Below are 18490 nucleotides of genomic sequence, written 5' to 3'. Positions count from 1 at the left end.
GACATTTTAAGGACGAACAACTAGGGTTTAGGATAGGAAAAGGGGACACATAAATCCGAAGTGCCTGTGTTTTAACCCTATAAGTAAGAACTACAACATTTTGATAATATAATCAGCCGTATTATGGAGTACATATAAAAGAGATGTTCTGTAGTTTCACCTAGGCTTAACCACGGTATGATAAGAGGTATAAAGTCATCCTTATTGACACACCTAAATATTCAATTCATTTTATTTTGTATAGCCCAAAAACTACAAATTTGCCTCAGAGGGCTTTACAGTCTGTACACATGCAACATCCTCTTTCCCGAAACCCTCACATCGTCACAGGAAAAACTCCCCTTTTTTCATGGGGAAAAAAGGGAATAAACCTCAGGGAGAACGTCAGAGGAGGATCCCTCTCCCGGGATGGACACACTACAATGGATGTCATGTGCACAGAATGAACAACGCAGAATATCTACAATACATTCAATTCCTATAACAGAAATGATTCAAATAATTGCAATTAGTAAGCCAGCAGGACCACTGCAGGGAAAACCACCATCAGATAGAACCGCGGAATCCTGTGTGAGGGAAAGCACAAAGACTTTAGGAAGGAGTAATGTGGGTTTATGATGACAGTAACAGTAATATGATTAATATTTAAAATAATAATAATGATGATAGCAGCAGGTGTCAGCAGGGCCCCAAAAGGTGTCAGGATCAGGGTCCAGAAGGAACTACGATCTACGTAGACCTGTATGTAAAATTTAGTGACCTATTTTCCCATTCTTCCTCAGCTTTATTGCAGTATAACACACATATGGCGTGTATAAAATTCATCCACATTTGCCAAGAGGGGCTCTGTCATCTGTCAAGGTCCTTTTTAAAAAGTAGAAGGAAAAACCCGGAACCTAAGTGGTGGTCGATGTTGCAATAGGAAACCATTAGGGGACGAACCTTGAACTGTTATCTTTTTCAAAACAAACCAGCTTTCTACACCAGCTGCCCGTTGAGTTACCTAAACGTCGGAGGTTGACTTGGATGATACGCGTTTTATTGATATATTACTAGCCACAAAAAAACAGTGTGTGTCACGCTGGATTAGCTTTCCCTTTCCCAGAAAAGCTCTGACGTATTTTTAGCTAACGTTAAATGGCTAATGTCAGCTAGCTTGTCATGCAACGGTAAAGATAACATCTGCTAGCTGACGTTAGCCGTATTGGCAACCTTAGCTTATGTTATCAAAGCTATGTGTCGACAGGTCGCAAGACGCAACAGCTCGGGTGTTAACTATTGTTGAATTGGGTGATATTAGCCGAAACCTTCATTTTAAAGTAACGTTATATTCGGCTTATCGTTAGCTTGTAACGTTGGCTAGCTAAAACCGTTAAACACAGATCTTTTTGGCTAATTAACGTTAAGCAACGCAGCAAATTGACGTTAACGTGAGACAATAATGGGCCGGCCAGTGTGAAAGGTTGCTGCTTTTCCGGTGATGTCATGCCTGACTTGAAGTGACCCGGTTTGCTTCACAGTGTTGAAGTGGTAAAGCGCCGTCGGTGGTACATTTTCTCTTGGGAACCCGCAACATGCCTGGAATCGTGGTTTTTGGTCGGCGGTGGGGGATTGCCAGCGACGACCTGGTTTTCCCGGGATTCTTTGAACTATTCGTTCGTGTACTCTGGTATGTGTTTTTATTTTTTATTTTACCCTTTTGTTTGTGATTCCCAGAGGGTTTCTTTGACTGACTAATTATGCCTTATGATGTCATTCATTGACTCCTCTGCTACTGTGTTTCCCCTCAGGTGGATTGGCACCATGATCCTTTTCACTTATCACAGTGGCCGTTTCGATTGTAATGGGAGGGGATTCCTCCACAGCTATCTGGTCGGACTGCTGGTCATCCTGGCGCTCATCATCTTGTCACTATGTGCCATCGTCCAAGTCAGTGCCAAAGGTAGAGCTGCTATGGTGAATGGGCTCTCCCGCCTTTTAAAAACTAAAAAAAGCTTAATATATTAAGACAAGTCTTTTGTAGGGGTGGAGTTTGCAGGTTCACATAACTTTGCTCTCAAAATACAGGTTATCAATACAACCACCAATTGTAACTCTTGGAGTGCGCACAAAAAAAATAGGTGTCAACTTGCGAAAGGCTCAACTGTCAATTTCAAACCATCAGTTAACTCTGTCACACCGCGTCTCACTGCTCATCGATCAGCCACTTCTAACGGATTGAAAAGCAATGGCCACATTTCTAATTTGCTGGTTGTTTCTCAGGTACCATAACAAACCCCGGCCCCCGGCGCTCCATCCCTGCACTGGTGTACCTGCGAGCTCTCCTGTACATCCCCGAGCTGGTGTGGGCGTGTCTGGGAGCCGCTTGGGTGTCGGGTGACAGCAAAGGCTGCGATCCTGCCACGGTGGGTGCCGTCATCGCAGCGGTGGTTGCCAGGTAGATTGTCCGGGGGTTTGCCAATTACATAGCTTTCATCTTGTTACAGTTTGGCGAAAAGGCTTTTTAAAATCTTTGGTTTTGACTCAGCATTTCTGGTTCATGACAGCTGGATCCTGCTGCTGTTCACCGGGTTAGGCGTGGTGTTTGTGTTCGACCCGCTCGGCAACCCGCGCCGTGCGGCTGCCGCCATGGAGCCGCTGGGAGTACGCGACCTGCAGAGCAACGAGGGCACCCAGTTCCTCTCCACGGCTCGCTCCCTCGCCGTCAAGGTGTGGGAGAGCAGGCTGCGGCTGCTGTGCTGCTGTCTGCCGCAGGACGAAAGCCACCGGGCGGCGTTCTCCAGCATCGCACAGCTGGTTGGCGGGTTCTTCTCTGTAAGGGACTGCTATCTGTCTCTGCATTTGTCCTGTGCTGCGCCTTACATCCACCAGTTCGTTGATTCGTGCAGACGTACTAGAATGCATCAAGAAGAAACAGCCCGATGTGCCGACTGTCTCATGGCGTCTGCAATACTTGGTGTGAAACCAGTTGTGAGACGCTTTTGGACGTGCCGTTTGTGTGTGTGACGCAGGACACGGACCTGGTGGCAAGTGACATAGCGGCTGGTTTGGCCCTGCTGCACCAGGAGCAGGATAAGATGGAGCTAAGCAGAGACCCGGACGCAGTGGTCGACCACAGCCCTTCCTCTCCCATCGTGAGTACAGAACTCTGTCGGCCACGGACCTACAGTAGACCTAAAAAGCAGGCGGGCAGGCATTTGCACGTCGCGCAGGTCCGTTGAAACATTCTTCTCACGCGTTCGTCTTTTGCCCGCTCCGAAGGGAGAGGATTTGGAGGCGGAGCTGGAGAAGGCGGCTCACTGCATGCGGTTTGCTGCGGCGGCTTACGGCTGGCCGCTGTACGTTTACTCCAACCCCCTGTCCGGGCCCTGCAAACTCAGTGGAGACTGGTGAGTCCGTGGGACGTGTCTAGACCGGCATGTTGGGTATTAGTAGGGGTGTAACGATTCATTTTAACAACGATTCGATTCGAATCGCGATTCGTGGTTGCTGATTCGATTCATGGACAATCTGGGTTAATTTAGAACGATTCGATTCAGTGACTTAAAATCGATTAAGTAACTTTACTGGACAGTGCAGGCAAAGTTCCCTGAGATCCCTGTTGTTTCTTGTAAGGAAATCAGGTTTAAATTAATTGTGGATATTATAAACAAGCAAACAACAATTGATGGAAAATGTATTAACCTTTTATTGTGCAACCATTTTCAATGTAAACATTACACAATAATTACACAATGTTTGGATCAATTCACAGAACCCCGGATTTTCAACCACATTGTAGGGTCGCATGTCTTTACAGATAAACTTGCCAATTGTTACTGTGATGTTGAGTTTGGTGCTGGCGAGGCCTTAGGTGTCTGCAGAGCTGGAGTTACCTGCTGCTGCTGCTGCAGCGGTGACGCTGCTAGAGGTGCCTGACTGTCGGCGTTGTTTAATCCCACGGCGCCTTAGTAGATGGCCGGAAAAATTCGTCGTGTTTCCGTGGTTTTTTTATTTGGCTTCTACATATTCTACAAACAAAGACCGACTTATTTAGAACACCTCCGTGTTTGCAAAAGCCCAAATGTTTCCACACGCTGGATCAATAAGTTGGTTTGTAAATGTCTTGCTCGCAGTCGTCTCCTCCACGCTGTGTTTTGTTGTTGTTCAGAGTTTCGCGCGGCTGCCGCTACGTACTGATGACGTCACAGACAGGCAGACTGAATCCAGTAACGTTTAACGTGTCTAACGTACTAAAAAACAAACAAACACACACACATCCGTACCGTTTTTGTGCTTAAATCTAATGTGCAGTTTCCAAGTATCGATACAATCGATTATGTACCATTTCAATCGATTTGTAATCGATATATGTCGTCCGGAATGCCGATTTGCTGAGCACAGATCGATTCAGTTGGATCGCAGGAATATAAATCGATTAATCGATTCAGTGGATGAATCGTTACACCCCTAGGTATTAGGTATATCGTGAATTATGGTCCCCTAGAAACAGTTAACAGGAATTAACAGGAATAATGGATATTTATTGTTGCTATTATCCGATCGATTGTTAGATTAGATTAGATTCAACTTTATTGTCACTGCACAGGGTACAAGTACTGAGGCAACGAAATGCAGTTTAACATCCAACCAGAAGTGCAAAATAGCAAAAATATGTTTTCAATATGTGCATATGTAAAGTGTAATAAGTGAATAAATAGATATGTACAGTAAGAAATAGTTATGCAATATGAACAGTAAGAAATGGATATACAATAACAGTGCAAAATGTTCAGTGGCTGGAGGAAGGTGTGTGGCAGTCAAGCGAGGGGGAAGTACAGTCACTGAGGGAGATGTGTGTGGGGGTGGGGGGCAGAGTTCAGTAGAGTGTCAGCCGCAGGGATGAAGCTGTTCCTGAACCTGCTGGTCCGGGAACGGAGCACCCTGTAGCGCCTCCCAGAGGGGAGGAGGGCAAACAGGTTCACAAATGACAAATGAGTGACTCTCGTTGAGAGTCAATTTCAGAGTCCCAGAAGAAAACTGTCTCCAAAACAAGTCGTGTGCTTGTGTGCACCAGCTGTAGAAGCCGCGCTGCCGAGTACGACATCGTTGGAGGCGAGCACCTCGGCTGTCACTTTTCCTCCATCCTGCACAGCACCGGTTTACAGTACAGAGACTTCATCCACGTCAGCTTCCACAACCAGGTAGGACCCCCCCCCCCTGTCGTGTGTACTCCTCTGTGTGTACATTTTAGACGTCAGCACCCGTCCGGACAGTTCTCCGCCACTCTCATGTTGTCCTTGTTCCAGATCTATGAGATCCCGTTCTACGTGGCTCTGGATCACAAGAGGGAGGCTGTTCTGGTGGCTGTCAGAGGAACGCTGTCACTGAGGGTGAGCTGGGACTCCAACTAATCACTTTTTGTTAGTAATGAGCTGATAGTAGAGAGCACTGTGTTTTAAATGATTTGTTTATGTTTATGTATTTGTCAATCTGCGTTCTCATTTGCTCGTTACTTGATGCCACCAACGCCAACACACGACCCACATCATCATGCATTCCCCCACTAATATACATCAACATCGCCTGAACTACTTTCTGTCCATGCTTGAGCGCGATAAAGTATTCAGCATCAGTCTCGTCTACACAAATGCTGTGCATGTACATTCCTCGACTTTATCCTCTCCCAGTTCGTCCTAATGGTCACTCACTTCCAGTGGTGTAGTCTATATTTTTGACAACACTTTTCCCAGAGCGACGCCCCCATACACTAAGTACTGTGACGTCACACAGGCACACAAACACACACGCTATCATATAAGCTACTCTCACCAGGTAACAGTGATGTTGTGGTAGAATTTTCCGGCCGGTTTTCTGTAACAGTGACGTTGACCAACGGGTCATCACATTGTGTTGCAGCCGCAGTGTCACCCGACGCGGCTGTAGCTTCAGGGACGGACTTGAAAACACGGAAGTCGTGTTATTTGGGTCTGTTTACGTTTCATATCTTGTTACTTTTAAACTTTGTACAAACGAGAATGGCTCTGACTACCTCGTTGTGAGAAACGAAAGACTGCGCAAAGAATGACCGCCAGACAACTTGTTGCTTAGTAACGATGCTGCGTCAGATCGAGGGCACGGAAGCCCCAAGAATCCAAATGTCAGTGCTTCACAACACAGACGGGGTGAATTTAAGAATGAAAATCTCAAAGGGAGGGAGTGATGTGTGCGTGTGTAGGAGCGCATCAACTCTAATTTTCTGAGGTGATTTTTGTCGATTCTGATCAGAGCTTTTCATTCAATTACCCCCACCCACCCTCCAAGAAATTGCTCTACGTGTAACCTTTGACCCACAAGGCCAATGCATGCTCCAGTTAATTCTTAACTCCACCCGGCGTCTGTCCTGCAGGACGTCCTGACAGACTTGTCTGCGGAGTGTGAGAACCTGCCCATAGAAGGAGTGTCTGGAGCTTGCTACGCTCACAAGGTGCGTGCACATTTAAACGCAGCGCCCTTCCCCTGTTTTAAGTGGAAAAGTTACAACCTGTTGCTTTATTTATTTCCCCGCTGCAGGGCATGTGTCAAGCGGCGAGTTACATCTACAAGAAGCTGGTCAACGACGGCATCCTGAACCAGGCTTTCGCCATCGCGCCGGTAAGTGTGACTGAGGTCAAAAACTCTGTTCCACGCGGTGCGGGGAGTGTGTCTGCGCCGTCCAACGTGACCCTTATACGAACAAGCTTACAAGCTTTCCACGCAGCACACTTGCATTTCGAGTTCATTGCTGTCTGATAACGTCAGCCTTTGCAGAAGTAGTGGACCAAGTATGCAACGCGTGTCCGTGCTCCTGTGTCTGCAGGAGTACAAGCTGGTCATCACTGGTCACAGTCTGGGTGCTGGAACGGCGTCCTTACTGGCTATTCTCCTGCGCGGTTCCTTTCCCAGCCTGCAGTGCTACTCATTCTCTCCACCAGGGGGACTCCTGAGGTGGGCAAGTTAGTATAACAAACAGTTGACTGGATAGACTTCTTAATTTCTCCTTAGTCATGTGTTATCAATATGTGTAAGGATGAATTTACATTGTGTGTGTTTAAATCATTTAGCAGTGAAGCGAAATATGAAACTCCCCTGTATGCTGTTTGATTATTGGACTAATAGAACTGTTTTCTGTTGTATTTCCCCCTGAATGTAGTAAAGCATTAGCTGATTACTCCAAAGACTTTGTGGTGTCAGTTGTGCTTGGAAAGGATCTGGTTCCCAGGTAATACTTTTACACTTCATTCTTCTGCTCAGTTTTTTAATTCATTTTTTAATCCAATTGACGATGCATAATATCTCTGTTGGGTGTTGATCCTTGGGTGACGATCTTTACTGCAGATTGCTGTTGGTTAAATATATGTTTGTGTGTCAGCAGCACTGCAGACTCTTGTCTGTGAAAGGCCAATACGAATGTGCCGCTGTGCACAGACTATTATAGACTACTGCGTGATGGAGACTATATTTGGCTCGGCCCTGTTATTACAGGCAGAGAAGGAGAGAATAAGAGCAACTCATGCGCTACTTCTTCCTCTCTTTTTTGCCAGTTTTTTTTCCTGCAGAATCTGGTCCTCCTTTTTTAATTTGTGTGTTTTTTCTATTTTTAATTTCAGATTGAGCATTCCCAATATGGAGGATCTGAAGAGAAAGCTTCTTAAAATAGTTTCAAACTGCAATAGGCCCAAGGTGAGGACCACGCCAAGCAATGACCTCGACCTGCTGCTGCGTGAGCCTCTAAAGACGCCCTCCCGTCTGTGTTTCAGTACCGCATTCTGCTGCAGGGGTGTTGGTACGAGCTCTTCGGCGGAGATCCCGACGACTTCCCCACCGAGATGGACAACCGGAGGGAGGAGGAGCTGAGCCAGCCGCTGCTGGGGGAGGAGTCGCTCATGATTCGCCACTCGTCATCCTATCAGAGCTTGACGTCGGACGACTCGCCCGCCCGCTCGGCCGCTCACTTACCCCTCTTCCTGCCCGGACGCATTCTGCATATCACAGAGGACGGACCGTCGCGGAGGTTTGTCTACTGATGTTGTCCACCTGTCCTCTTCATGCACATAGATCCATGACGCCGTGACCACGGGGGTGTTTGGTGACCCGAGTCACCGCCATGGGGCAACCCGATAACCAAATAACCGTGTGCACCAGTATGTAGCACGGCATCCTTTGCTTTAACTTGATATGCAGTAAGCTTCATTCGGTTGGCGTAGCAGAACCAAATGGTGTTTTGGTGTTGGATGCAGGTGTCCTCGTAAAAGCCTTCAAGCTTTTTACCGGAGTGTTTCACCTGGATAAGTCCAGCACATCTTTACCAGCCCATTGTTCGACCAGATGTGTGTCAATAATAAAGTTCCTCTTTATCTCCCCTTTTCGCCCCCAGATCCTGCTTTTCCCAGGTGCGCTACCGGGCCGACTGGTCCAATGAAATGGCGTTCAGGAGTATTTTGATCAGTCCCAGGATGCTCGCCGATCACATGCCCGATGCTGTGCTGCAAGCACTCAAGAGTCTGACCAGCGAAAGGCCCTTCTCCCTGTGCCCGTCGTCTTTAAACAGCAACCAGCACCACGCCGTCTGAGAGGCGTGGCCGAGGCCGACTCCTCGTCTGTGCTCCCAGACCTCCCTGCTACCGTTTCATCGACTCCACACCTGATCCAGGACCCCTTTGGATACTTTATGCTCCTCATGCTGATCCTGCTCGCAGGATCCCGAAGGCCCTTTGTCTCATGCACATTTGGAAAAAAGATTGTAATGGCCGTGGCACACACGACCGAACATGATCAGTTAACGTGTCAGAGCGCTGGGACATTTTCTTAAAAATTGCACTTTTAATTTTGGGATTTAAACCATTTGTTTTACTTCCAACTCCTTGAGTTACTCCATGAGTAACTCAAAGCCATGATCTTTGAATGTGCGTTGTGCATAATGTGTTTGACGGTTTTGCTGTAATGTCAGTGTTGCACATTGTATGTTTGTGTGAGCGCTGTCCGCCTGGTAGATGCTACTCGGTGAAAGGGTCAGATGCCGTCTTCCTCGTCTGTGGGATATGACTGAGGAGCAGTTGGATCCTGGATGTGAGGATGCGGGAGTGTCGTTTATGTTAAAATGTGGACTGAGGCATTGCGTCATTGTATAGTGACTGGTGAGTCAGTCCTGTGTTTATTGTATTGAAACATCAGGGTGAACAGTGCCTATGCATTCTAGAAAAAAAAGTCAACAGAAATGCTTTAAGTAAAAGGCAGAGCCGGGTGCAGTGCGTTTACAGTTAATTCTGCATATCCCACGATGCAGTTTGAATAGTGCATGTTGTTGAAAAGGGTAAGTGATTGTGGATTCTGTTTACTTGCAATGAATATCACCATTTCTTCAGGTAAGGGACGATATTTAAGTCATTATGCTTGCATAACTATTCCACATTCAATAGATTGTATTGGATGCGTCGATCCAAATAAAAGCTCTTGTTTAGCACGTTCTCCATGCTTTTTTTTCCCAACAGGAGGAATGGGAGGAGTTTTAAATCACAGCAACCTGTTGAACTTAAGTACACTGCATTTTACGAGGCTTAAAAATTGGGATTAATGTCTTCCTGAAGCCATACGACTCATTAGCACAGGGCGTTAGAATTATGAATTTTTTTTACTGAACAGATCACTACGCATTAGCTGTAGTTTCTCTGCGCTAACCGGCCCTGTTTAGCATGTGACGTAACAGCGACGACCCGTCACCAGCACGTGACATCTTCAAGTGACGCTCGTCACTCCCGTTACTGGACCACGCGGATCCAAGTGCAGTCTGAACATTAGCAAAGTGGGCTCAACAACAGAATTCTTCTTTTCGCTTTAAATCCAAGAATAACGACATCACTTGTGCTGTAGAATAACAGGGAGGAAATGTGCAATAAACCAGCGAACGAAATCAATCTGCGAGGTAAATACATGTGACAATAGTGGGACATCGAGATATTACACTTTTCACCTAAAAGTTATGTCGAAACAATAAACGGATGTCTTTAACCCCATGGTTGTTCTCCACCCCTTAAACGTCACATAACACCAACTATATAGCAGCATGAGCAAGAGGTCACGTGAAATAAACAACATGACAGGGTTCACACTCATTCGCTAACTTATGCTTTATCCGTTCACCCCTTTGTAGGGTTTTCATGCTTCATTTTTTTGCAAACTTGGTTTTGCATTTTCCCAGGATTACACCTCTTTCCATTGTTTACTTTCTTCGTTTCGTGGGACAACTGCGTTCATCTTCGTTTTTTCCAACAGCACCTGAAGGCAGCAGAGGCTCATCTGTTGGACGCAGGGAAACTAATCAGGAGCCAAGTAAATACTTTTCGGGGCTGTTAGCTTCGAGGCTAGCGAAGCTTACAAAGTCATCCGCCCGGACGACTCCGACGTACAGACGTGACTTTATGGAGTGAGCCGTCTCTTTAGCACAGCACACACCCTCCCGGGACATGTTTTAGGAGCGCCGTTTCGTTACGCTAAAAGTAGCGAGGCGGGACAAGCCCTCGGCCGCTAGCTCGCTGCCGTTAGCCGGGGGGACCGAAGCCCGAAGGGAGGAGGGGGGAAATGGAGCTGGACGGCGGGGTCCTCTACCAGGACGACTCGGGCGACGCCACCGTGATGTCCGAGCGGGTCTCGGGTCTGGCCGGCTCCATCTACCGCGAGTTCGAGCGGCTGATCGAGCGCTACGGCGAGGACGTGGTGAAGGAGCTGATGCCGCTGGTCGTCGCCGTGCTGGAGAACCTGGACTCGGTGTTCGCCGCCAACCAGGAGCACGAAGTGGAGCTGGAGCTGCTGCGGGAGGACAACGAGCAGCTCGTCACCCAGTACGAGCGGGAGAAGGCGCGGAGGAAGCACGCGGAGGAGGTGGGTCCCACCTGCGCGAGAGCCGCCCGGTCAGGGGACGTCCCGCGGTGCGACGGGTGCTTTTATTGGGGAGATATTCCAACGCTCGAAGAAAACCTCTAATTAGTACATTTTTAAAAATAGAAATTTAAATTAGGCAAATTTAAGGATGAGAAGGTTAAATTGTTTTTAAAAAAAAGCACACAGCTTGATGGGTAAAGCTTCACAATGAGGATAAATGAATGTGAACCACATACTGTACATCTCAGCATCTCTTTGATTGCCTTGGAAAGTATCAATATTTGTTTTCAGATACATGCAAAACCTCATCGGTGATTTGTTTTAATTGACTTACACCTGCAATTCAAATGTGGTTCCTATTTACATTCTCATTTGGTTCAACCCAAGTGCGGCACCTGTTCTTCACCCCTCCAGTGCAGTGTTATGGACAGGGACACATTGGTGGACAGGGGATGATGCTGTATTTAAATGACATCCAGCATTAGACTTTGAATCCAGTGCTGAAACCAGACGAAAGCTGTTGGATCCACACGGCTACGCTTTTTGAAGCATCAGGGGCAGGACGTCCACGGAGACGCCACGAAAAGAACACACTTGAGTCATTTAAGTTACTTACTGGCAACTCTCTACCAAACGTTGGCCATAGTAGCCGTAGTCCGGCCCTTTCCCGATCAGATGGTGGGATTATGAACTCCGTAGTTTGCCACGATACGAAGCTAAAAATGAGTCAGATAAATTAAGCCACGTCTTAATTTCTCTATTGTGTGGTTCTTCCCTTTTTAATTTAATGTTGTCCACTTTCGTTTTTAGGGTGCTTGCTGCTGCAGTCACCTTTTTCTGCTGAGTGAGAACATAAAAGAATCGTGTGGTTTTAGATGTTAAAATCAAAACTGCAGTTTGAATGCTCAGTGTATGATGTCGTGCTAATGCAGTAAAGTACTGAACGCCCGGGTTGTTCTCTTTATCTTAAGATCAGTGCTGTGTGCACGGCTCGAAGTTCACCTCACACACATCTAAACTGATCAAACTAAAAATAAGAATAGATCCAAGATCATAAAATACACCGACATGCAAATCAAGAACTTCGCTTTGAGTTAAGTGGGTTTTTGTCACTTTAAAAGGTGGAACTCGCAGTAATCTCGTCGACAGGGTTTCTCATGTTTCAGCAGTAAACGCACAGTCAGCTGCTAGTATGAGCATGTGTAATAACCTCGAGTCACCGCGGAGTTCTTCACTTAATCATCTCCGCTATTTTTTTAAACCTCTTTAGTCTCAGCAATACTAATGGTTGCTAACATGATTTAGACTGGAAAAATTATGCAAAATAAACGTATGTTTTTCCTCTCAGTATTTCCAGACTTGTTGCCGTTCGACTTGACAGTTTAATGTGGAACGACGGGCCCAACGGGTCACGTCGGCGCACGTCGTCAAGGCGCTGGCACAGACCGCAGCTCGCCGGCTTCCATTGGTCCCGTTTCCTCTCGCTTCTGTGTGTCAAATCCCTGATCCCGCAAAGCACTAGTTCCTCCCTCAGCGAGGCGTCACGTCAGCGGTCCCGTTGGTGTGATCAGTAATGTTCACGTCCCGGGTCTCAAGCCTTTTGACCCTGCGTCCTCTAGAGGTCAGCTTCCGTCCCAGTTTGGGAACTTGAATGAACAAGTTCAGGACGTGTTGTTCTCAGCTGCAGAGGTCACGGCCGTGTTCTAATGGAGAGTAGAAAAATATCTGATCAATGCAAATCTTTATTGAAGCAAGACGTCCTTTAGACAGATCTTTTTCTTTAAACGCCGAAGAAACGCTGGAGTGCATAAAACTTGATTTCTTTCTAAATGCCTACGAGGGGAATTCCTCTGATTGTATAGAGCTCTATGAGAAAATGACTTGACTTCTCACTTATGTATTGCCTCAGTAACATATGAAACATGATTTTAGGGTCTAATCTTTACTGTACTGTACAATCTGTCTAAGTCTTTGTCTTAAAGTCCATTCTGAGTCAGATCAGAGTATGCTTAGGGCGGGGCTACATTCTGATTGACAGGCCGCCACCAAGGTGCTGTCGGGTCTGTGAGTTGTCTTCCAGATTTACTCCTTTCAGAGTGTCCAAGCAATAAATGACCTCCTAGTGACTACGTCCACTTCCTGTATGATGATCTATGCAAAGTAGACATTGTGCACTATAAAGTAGAAATTGTGAAAAAGGGTTGAATCGCTGTCTTGCGCAACTGGAGAGGAGAACAAATATCATTCATGGAAGGAACCGTAACATGTTAATGCTATTGTGTGTGTGTGTGTGTGTCTCTGCACACACACACACACGCACAGCCTTTCAACGTCCCTCTTATTCCATTATCCCTCAGTCACTCAGACAGCTGGGTTTAGACTAAATTGATATCCAGCCAAAATGTCACAGATCCAGTGAGTAAAGAGCCTGAAACAGCCGGGTTGACGGTTCAAAGGCCGCTTGCGTGGGCTGCGTTAAATGCAGAGAATCGTTCCCCCATGGGGATTAATAACGCACACTTCCTTCAAATCAGCTGCTTCCTCACACTAACCAGCAGCGCGGCACTGACCCGTTACTGAGCGGAGCTCTGTTGGGTGGCGAGCAAAGGAGCACATTCATTACCAAGCAAACACATTGTGTGAGCCAAATGCAGCTCCGAGCCCAGAGGGACACCTCCTCTTCGTAGTGCCTTTCAGCAGAGGAGAGGAAAAGGCAAGGCAGGAAATACTTGGGGCTGGGAAAAAAACAAAGCACTTCCCCTTTCTGCCCTCTCAGGTTTGTCTGCGGACCTGCGAGCATCTGCAGCCCCGTCACTTATGGTACCTGAGTGGTCGTCATGTGACCTGAGCGGTGCGGCGGAGTGCGAGATGCTCCGTTATCAACCCCTCGGCCAAACACATGCCGAGGGGTTGATTCGACTCAACTGTCAATTGAGTACCAATACAGTGGAGCCCTGTGTGTGTGTGTCTGTGTGTGTGTGTGTGTGTGTTGGCATTCGGGGACAAAGAGCGCATTATACATGGCGACACACACCGTGTAGGGGGAAAGAGTGGATGTAAAAGCGCAGGAACACTCGTTCTCTGGAGCGCTGTCATATGCTCGGGTCACATGGCGAGCGGGACGATGCTCGGCGTCGTTGTCAAACAGTGTGTAGATCCCATCGGGCGTCCTTTCATGTGCTGCTCTGTAATGCTGTTAACTGGCGTAAATGTGATAAGATTCCTATGGTGTTCCATTATTTCGCCCCCCACCCTTATATCTCCCCCCCTCAAAACCCAAACAATCTCCTCAACCCCTAAACGAACTACATTCCACAAAAAGGTAAAAACTATCCGTACCATCTGCCTTGTTTTGGAGCAGTTTGAGGAAACACCTTGTTGCTGCCGCCTCTGGTCTTCATGTGATGTGCGTAGATACAAGAGGCTGTTTGTCACGGAGACCTCCATCCATCGCCCAGGGTCCGACTGATCCACAGCGCCCCGCATCACAAGGCCGCAGTGTTTTACTGGCGCCTCGTCAGACTCCTGACTGGGCAATCAGCTGAGGGATCAAGAGATGGGCTCCCAGTAGGAAAACCAACTTTGTGTTCCAGTTCTGCTTCACTTGCTTTGGATATTTGTCCCTTCCGCTCGTTAAGGTTTCACCTGATCTAATCTCTCCACTCACAAAGTGTGTGACCCCCCCCCCCCCCCCCCCGAGGGAAGGACTGAGGTTTGTAAGAGCGGCTGCTGTAAAGATTGGTAGAACAACTTTGAGACCAACATCAAGTGTTACTAACTGGCCCATTAAACTGTGTCCCCACACACACACACACACACACACACACACACAAGCTGTTGCCCTTTTGTTTCGGTAGGACGGCTGGCGATGTGCAATATGCACCTGTTGTACACACACGTTCAAAATGTCGTCGATGTCATCAAAGCCCTAATTTGACTTTCAAACGGCTCGATGTCGTAGATGTGGTCATTCGGTGCTGAAGCAGGTGTTAAACTGGCAGAGAGGAACTGACAGCTCGGTCCCTCCGAGCCAATCGCCTCCTCAGTCTGGGAGTCTCACGGGTTTGATTAACAGCTTCTCCGTTCCTTCCCTCTGCTTCCGGTCTCCGCCTGCAGAGGTACATCACCTTGGAGGACTCCCAGGACGGCGAGAAGAAGGACCTCCAGAGTCGACTGGTGATGTTGGAGTCGCACACGCGTCAGCTAGAGCTGAAAACTAAAAACTATGCAGATCAGAGTAAGTGGACGGCCGCTGGTTTTTGCTCTGCTTTACTAAAGGCGTTCACACACACACACACACCCACACCCTGTGAGCAGCATGGACCGGGTGCAGGTCTTGTGACTGTTTGTTAGCCTGATGTGCCGCAGGGCAGATGGACTCCCATGTAACGCCGTGATGGAATAAACCCGACATAATCCAAAGTTTAGTGTGGAATTCAGGGAGCTGAGGCAAAGGACCTTTACCTTTTTTTTCTTCTTTTAATATTTATTAGCATTCTGTTTTTTTCTAGATTGATTTTTCTGCGCCAGGAATCATATATTAACTTACCAGGAGAGACGTTATTCTTTGAAGTCTCAAGAGCTTCCTAGTTTTACGCTGCATTCAAAAACACAATGATACCGTTTTGTGTGTGTGACTGCTGGTTTGTTGCTGCGCTGTGTAACACAGCGCTCATGCTCAGGGAACAGTGGCCTCAGAACGCCTTTTATTTCTCTCATAATGACACTTCTCCTTTCCTGTTTCTCACTTTCATATCGATCTGAAATGATGTTTGTTGAACGAGTTGGCAGCAGCATGAGTTCCCTCATCTGTGTTTGTTCATGACATTGGAATACATCTACACACACACACACACACACACAGGGACAGACTTCATCTCTTCTGTTTTTCTTTTCTCATTACATTACTTTGATTGTGTGACACGTGTCACAGCAACCTGTAGGTCTTCACGGTAAATTGTGAAGTGGCCACGACCTCCGGCGTCAAAGAGGAAATCAGGGGGGAATTTTCTGGCCCTTCATGTGTGGCTTTCCTGGAGGGACACTTCCTTTTACCCCACATGCCCGTGTATCTGACCCGGGTTATTTGTGCTCCACTCTTTAACCACGACTTCCTCCATCGGCTCTCCTAAGCGCACTGAATCACAGGTTACATCGTCGTCGGCAGCTGTTATCAGGTGATTTTCCCTGAATGCTGGACTTGGTTCTTGTTAAACACCCGAGGGAGGAAAAAAAAAAGTTATTCCTGACTCAAACCGAGCTGCAAAGCATGAAGCGTGAAAGGTCCTGAGGTTGGAACTCCCACTTTTACGGATTTGCAAGGGCCGTTTAAGTGCCTGGTGAGAATACTTTGTTAGGCTATGCTCTGAAAACAATAGACGATCGTCGAGCTGTTTTGACCACAAATTGCTGTCACCTTAATGTGACAGGTGAACAGCCTTGTTGACTAAACACACACACACGTCTACTACTGTTGTTTCTTCTCCTTTTGAGTCGATTGTAACTCCACATTCATTTCCATTCTTTCTACCATTTACGTTGATGACGTCACATTTTAAAATGGGTTGTTAAGGATTGTCGTGATGGATCAGATTGCACCGCCGACACAGAGCGGTCTCTGCCTGGCGTTTGCTGATGCACGGGAGACCTCCTCTGGCTCCGGCGCGCAATAGCAGCTCCTGCGCCACCAACACATCCAGATCCTATAAAATAAAAGAAACCAAGTCATCAGTTGGAAACGTTTGTCTCATGATTTGTCAAAATAATATTTAATTTCTCTAAAAACATTGCAATTCAACTTTTTGTTTCGTCCAGTTGGCCGGTTGGAGGAGAGAGAAGCGGATATCAAGAAGGAGTACAACAGCCTTCATCAGAGACACACTGAGGTATGAAGACGTTTGTGTGTTTAGTCAACAAGGCTGTTCACCTGTCACACATTTCCATTAAGGTCTTCATTCATCAGATCATATTCTAAAAGAAGAATATCTTAAGGTCAAATTGAATAACAAGAGTTACAACCCTTTTCCTCAGGCCTTTTTACAATTAGTGCTTCCATTAACGTCGATGTGTACCATCCAGATTGCAAAATAATTCTACAGAAATGTAATGGTCATAAATATGATCTAATTCCACGACCCTGTGTGCGCTCTGTACCCTGCAGATGATCCACAGCTACATGGAGCACCTGGAGCGAAGTAAACACCAGCACGCCGTCTCAGCAGCAGAGTCCTCGGAGGCCGGCACGCCGGCCAGAGCGCGGTGAGCCGTTCTCTCGCCCCATGCAGGCATTTGTTCATCCCTAACGTGTGTGTGTGTGTGTGTGTGTGTGTGTGTGTGTGTGTGTGTGTGTGTGTGTGTGTGTGTGTGTGTGTGTGTGTGTGTGTGTGTGTGTGTTCACCAGACACCAAATGTATCCATCCTATAGGTTTGGACTCAACACTTTAGAAATAATTAAAGCAAGCTTATAAGAAGCTCTGCTTTTAAATCGTTTAGTTCTCTTATTGAAGATCTTATCCATTCAGATTTATAACGGCAGTGTAATCAATGGGAAGACTTTGGGTCAAAGCAATTTGAAATATTGTGATCAGTATTTAACACTGAGAATTAAGTTGTTAATGGAAACTAAATGTTTTTCCGACAATTTAATTAAACATACAACATCCTCTGTTATGAAAAAAAGGAAGAAACAGAAGAGGGACAAAAGTGTGATTCGTATGAGAGTAATTAATGGATTAAAAAGGTTAAAGATTTTGTTGTCATTGTTGTACACGTTTGGTTCCCCTCTGTCAGCCAATAGCAGCGAACAACAATAAACAATGTACAAGATAAGGATACACAAGGAATAAAATAAGTTAAACATTACTAAAGATAAAAATACACAAAAGGAATAAAACATATTACTGAAGTATGAAGATAAAATGTTAGTTTCTTTTAGTTTGAGAGCAAACAGTGTCAAGTGTCGCAGTGTGTGAAGTAGTTTTTATTTCTGCATTTTGATGTTGGAGGGGAGATTCAGCTAGAGCTGTGTGTGTGTGTGTGTGTGTGTGTGTGTGGCGGGGGGGTAGAGGCTACATCTCTGGGGAAGAAGCTGTTCCTCAGTCTGTTTGTGTGTGTTTGTATAGTTCTGAACCTGATGGCAGGAGGACAAATGATGGGGAAACAGCAGCAGCAGTGTATATAGTAAAATACTATATTAAAAGCAGTAATGATAATGGGACAAATAACAGTAGTATTCGTATCAGTTTGTGTCAAAATGGCAGCCAGCCCAACTATAAACCTGAGCCAGCCCTATATCTATATATCTATATCGTCACTACGCTGTAAATTGGAGCACTTTGAACCCCTGTGAGCTCTAAACCCACATGCACACAGATCCTAGTGTTTCTCCTTTACAACTGCGGAGCGGCCGTCTACGGGGAAGCAGCAGTCGGTGCTCTCTGTCCACTGCGCAGACACAGACCTGGTGGAACTGCCTGCGTGAATTATTTATATTTATGTTTTGAATCCAGGCTTTTTCAGGGAGCCAGGGGTAATTCCAGAGGTGCGGGGCCACTGGATCGTACCAATCTGCAAGAGACAGAAATGAGCCAGAATG

At 46.6% G+C, this 18490-nt stretch overlaps 2 protein-coding genes across 7 annotated transcripts in view; both read left to right on the top strand.

Annotated features, from left to right (window-relative positions):
* Positions 1 to 909: 909 nt before the first annotated feature.
* On the top strand, positions 910 to 9481 carry daglb (diacylglycerol lipase, beta). The gene is made up of 15 exons (XM_040176016.2): positions 910 to 1669; positions 1791 to 1942; positions 2263 to 2437; positions 2547 to 2814; positions 3012 to 3134; positions 3262 to 3389; positions 5057 to 5183; positions 5289 to 5372; positions 6389 to 6466; positions 6553 to 6633; positions 6839 to 6966; positions 7172 to 7240; positions 7629 to 7701; positions 7779 to 8032; positions 8396 to 9481. Exons 1-15 carry the CDS (start codon positions 1575 to 1577, stop codon positions 8589 to 8591), a joined length of 2031 nt encoding a protein of 676 aa, XP_040031950.1. The 5' UTR covers positions 910 to 1574; the 3' UTR covers positions 8592 to 9481.
* spag9b (sperm associated antigen 9b) overlaps positions 9481 to 18490 on the top strand; it is a 27441-nt gene continuing 18431 nt past the window's right edge. For all 6 annotated transcript variants that reach the window (XM_078102818.1, XM_078102819.1, XM_078102817.1 and 3 more), the window contains exons 1-4: positions 9481 to 10896; positions 15013 to 15133; positions 16711 to 16781; positions 17057 to 17154. In XM_078102818.1, the coding sequence (XP_077958944.1) occupies positions 10597 to 10896; positions 15013 to 15133; positions 16711 to 16781; positions 17057 to 17154 (590 nt within the window). In that variant the 5' untranslated portion in view covers positions 9481 to 10596. The remainder of the gene's footprint in view (positions 10897 to 15012; positions 15134 to 16710; positions 16782 to 17056; positions 17155 to 18490) is intronic.

This window comes from Gasterosteus aculeatus, chromosome 5 (assembly GCF_964276395.1).
Source record: "Gasterosteus aculeatus chromosome 5, fGasAcu3.hap1.1, whole genome shotgun sequence".
Taxonomy (NCBI): domain Eukaryota; kingdom Metazoa; phylum Chordata; class Actinopteri; order Perciformes; family Gasterosteidae; genus Gasterosteus; species Gasterosteus aculeatus.
The sequence above is the reverse complement of the archived record's forward strand: the minus strand, read 5'-3'. Positions and strand labels throughout refer to the sequence as shown.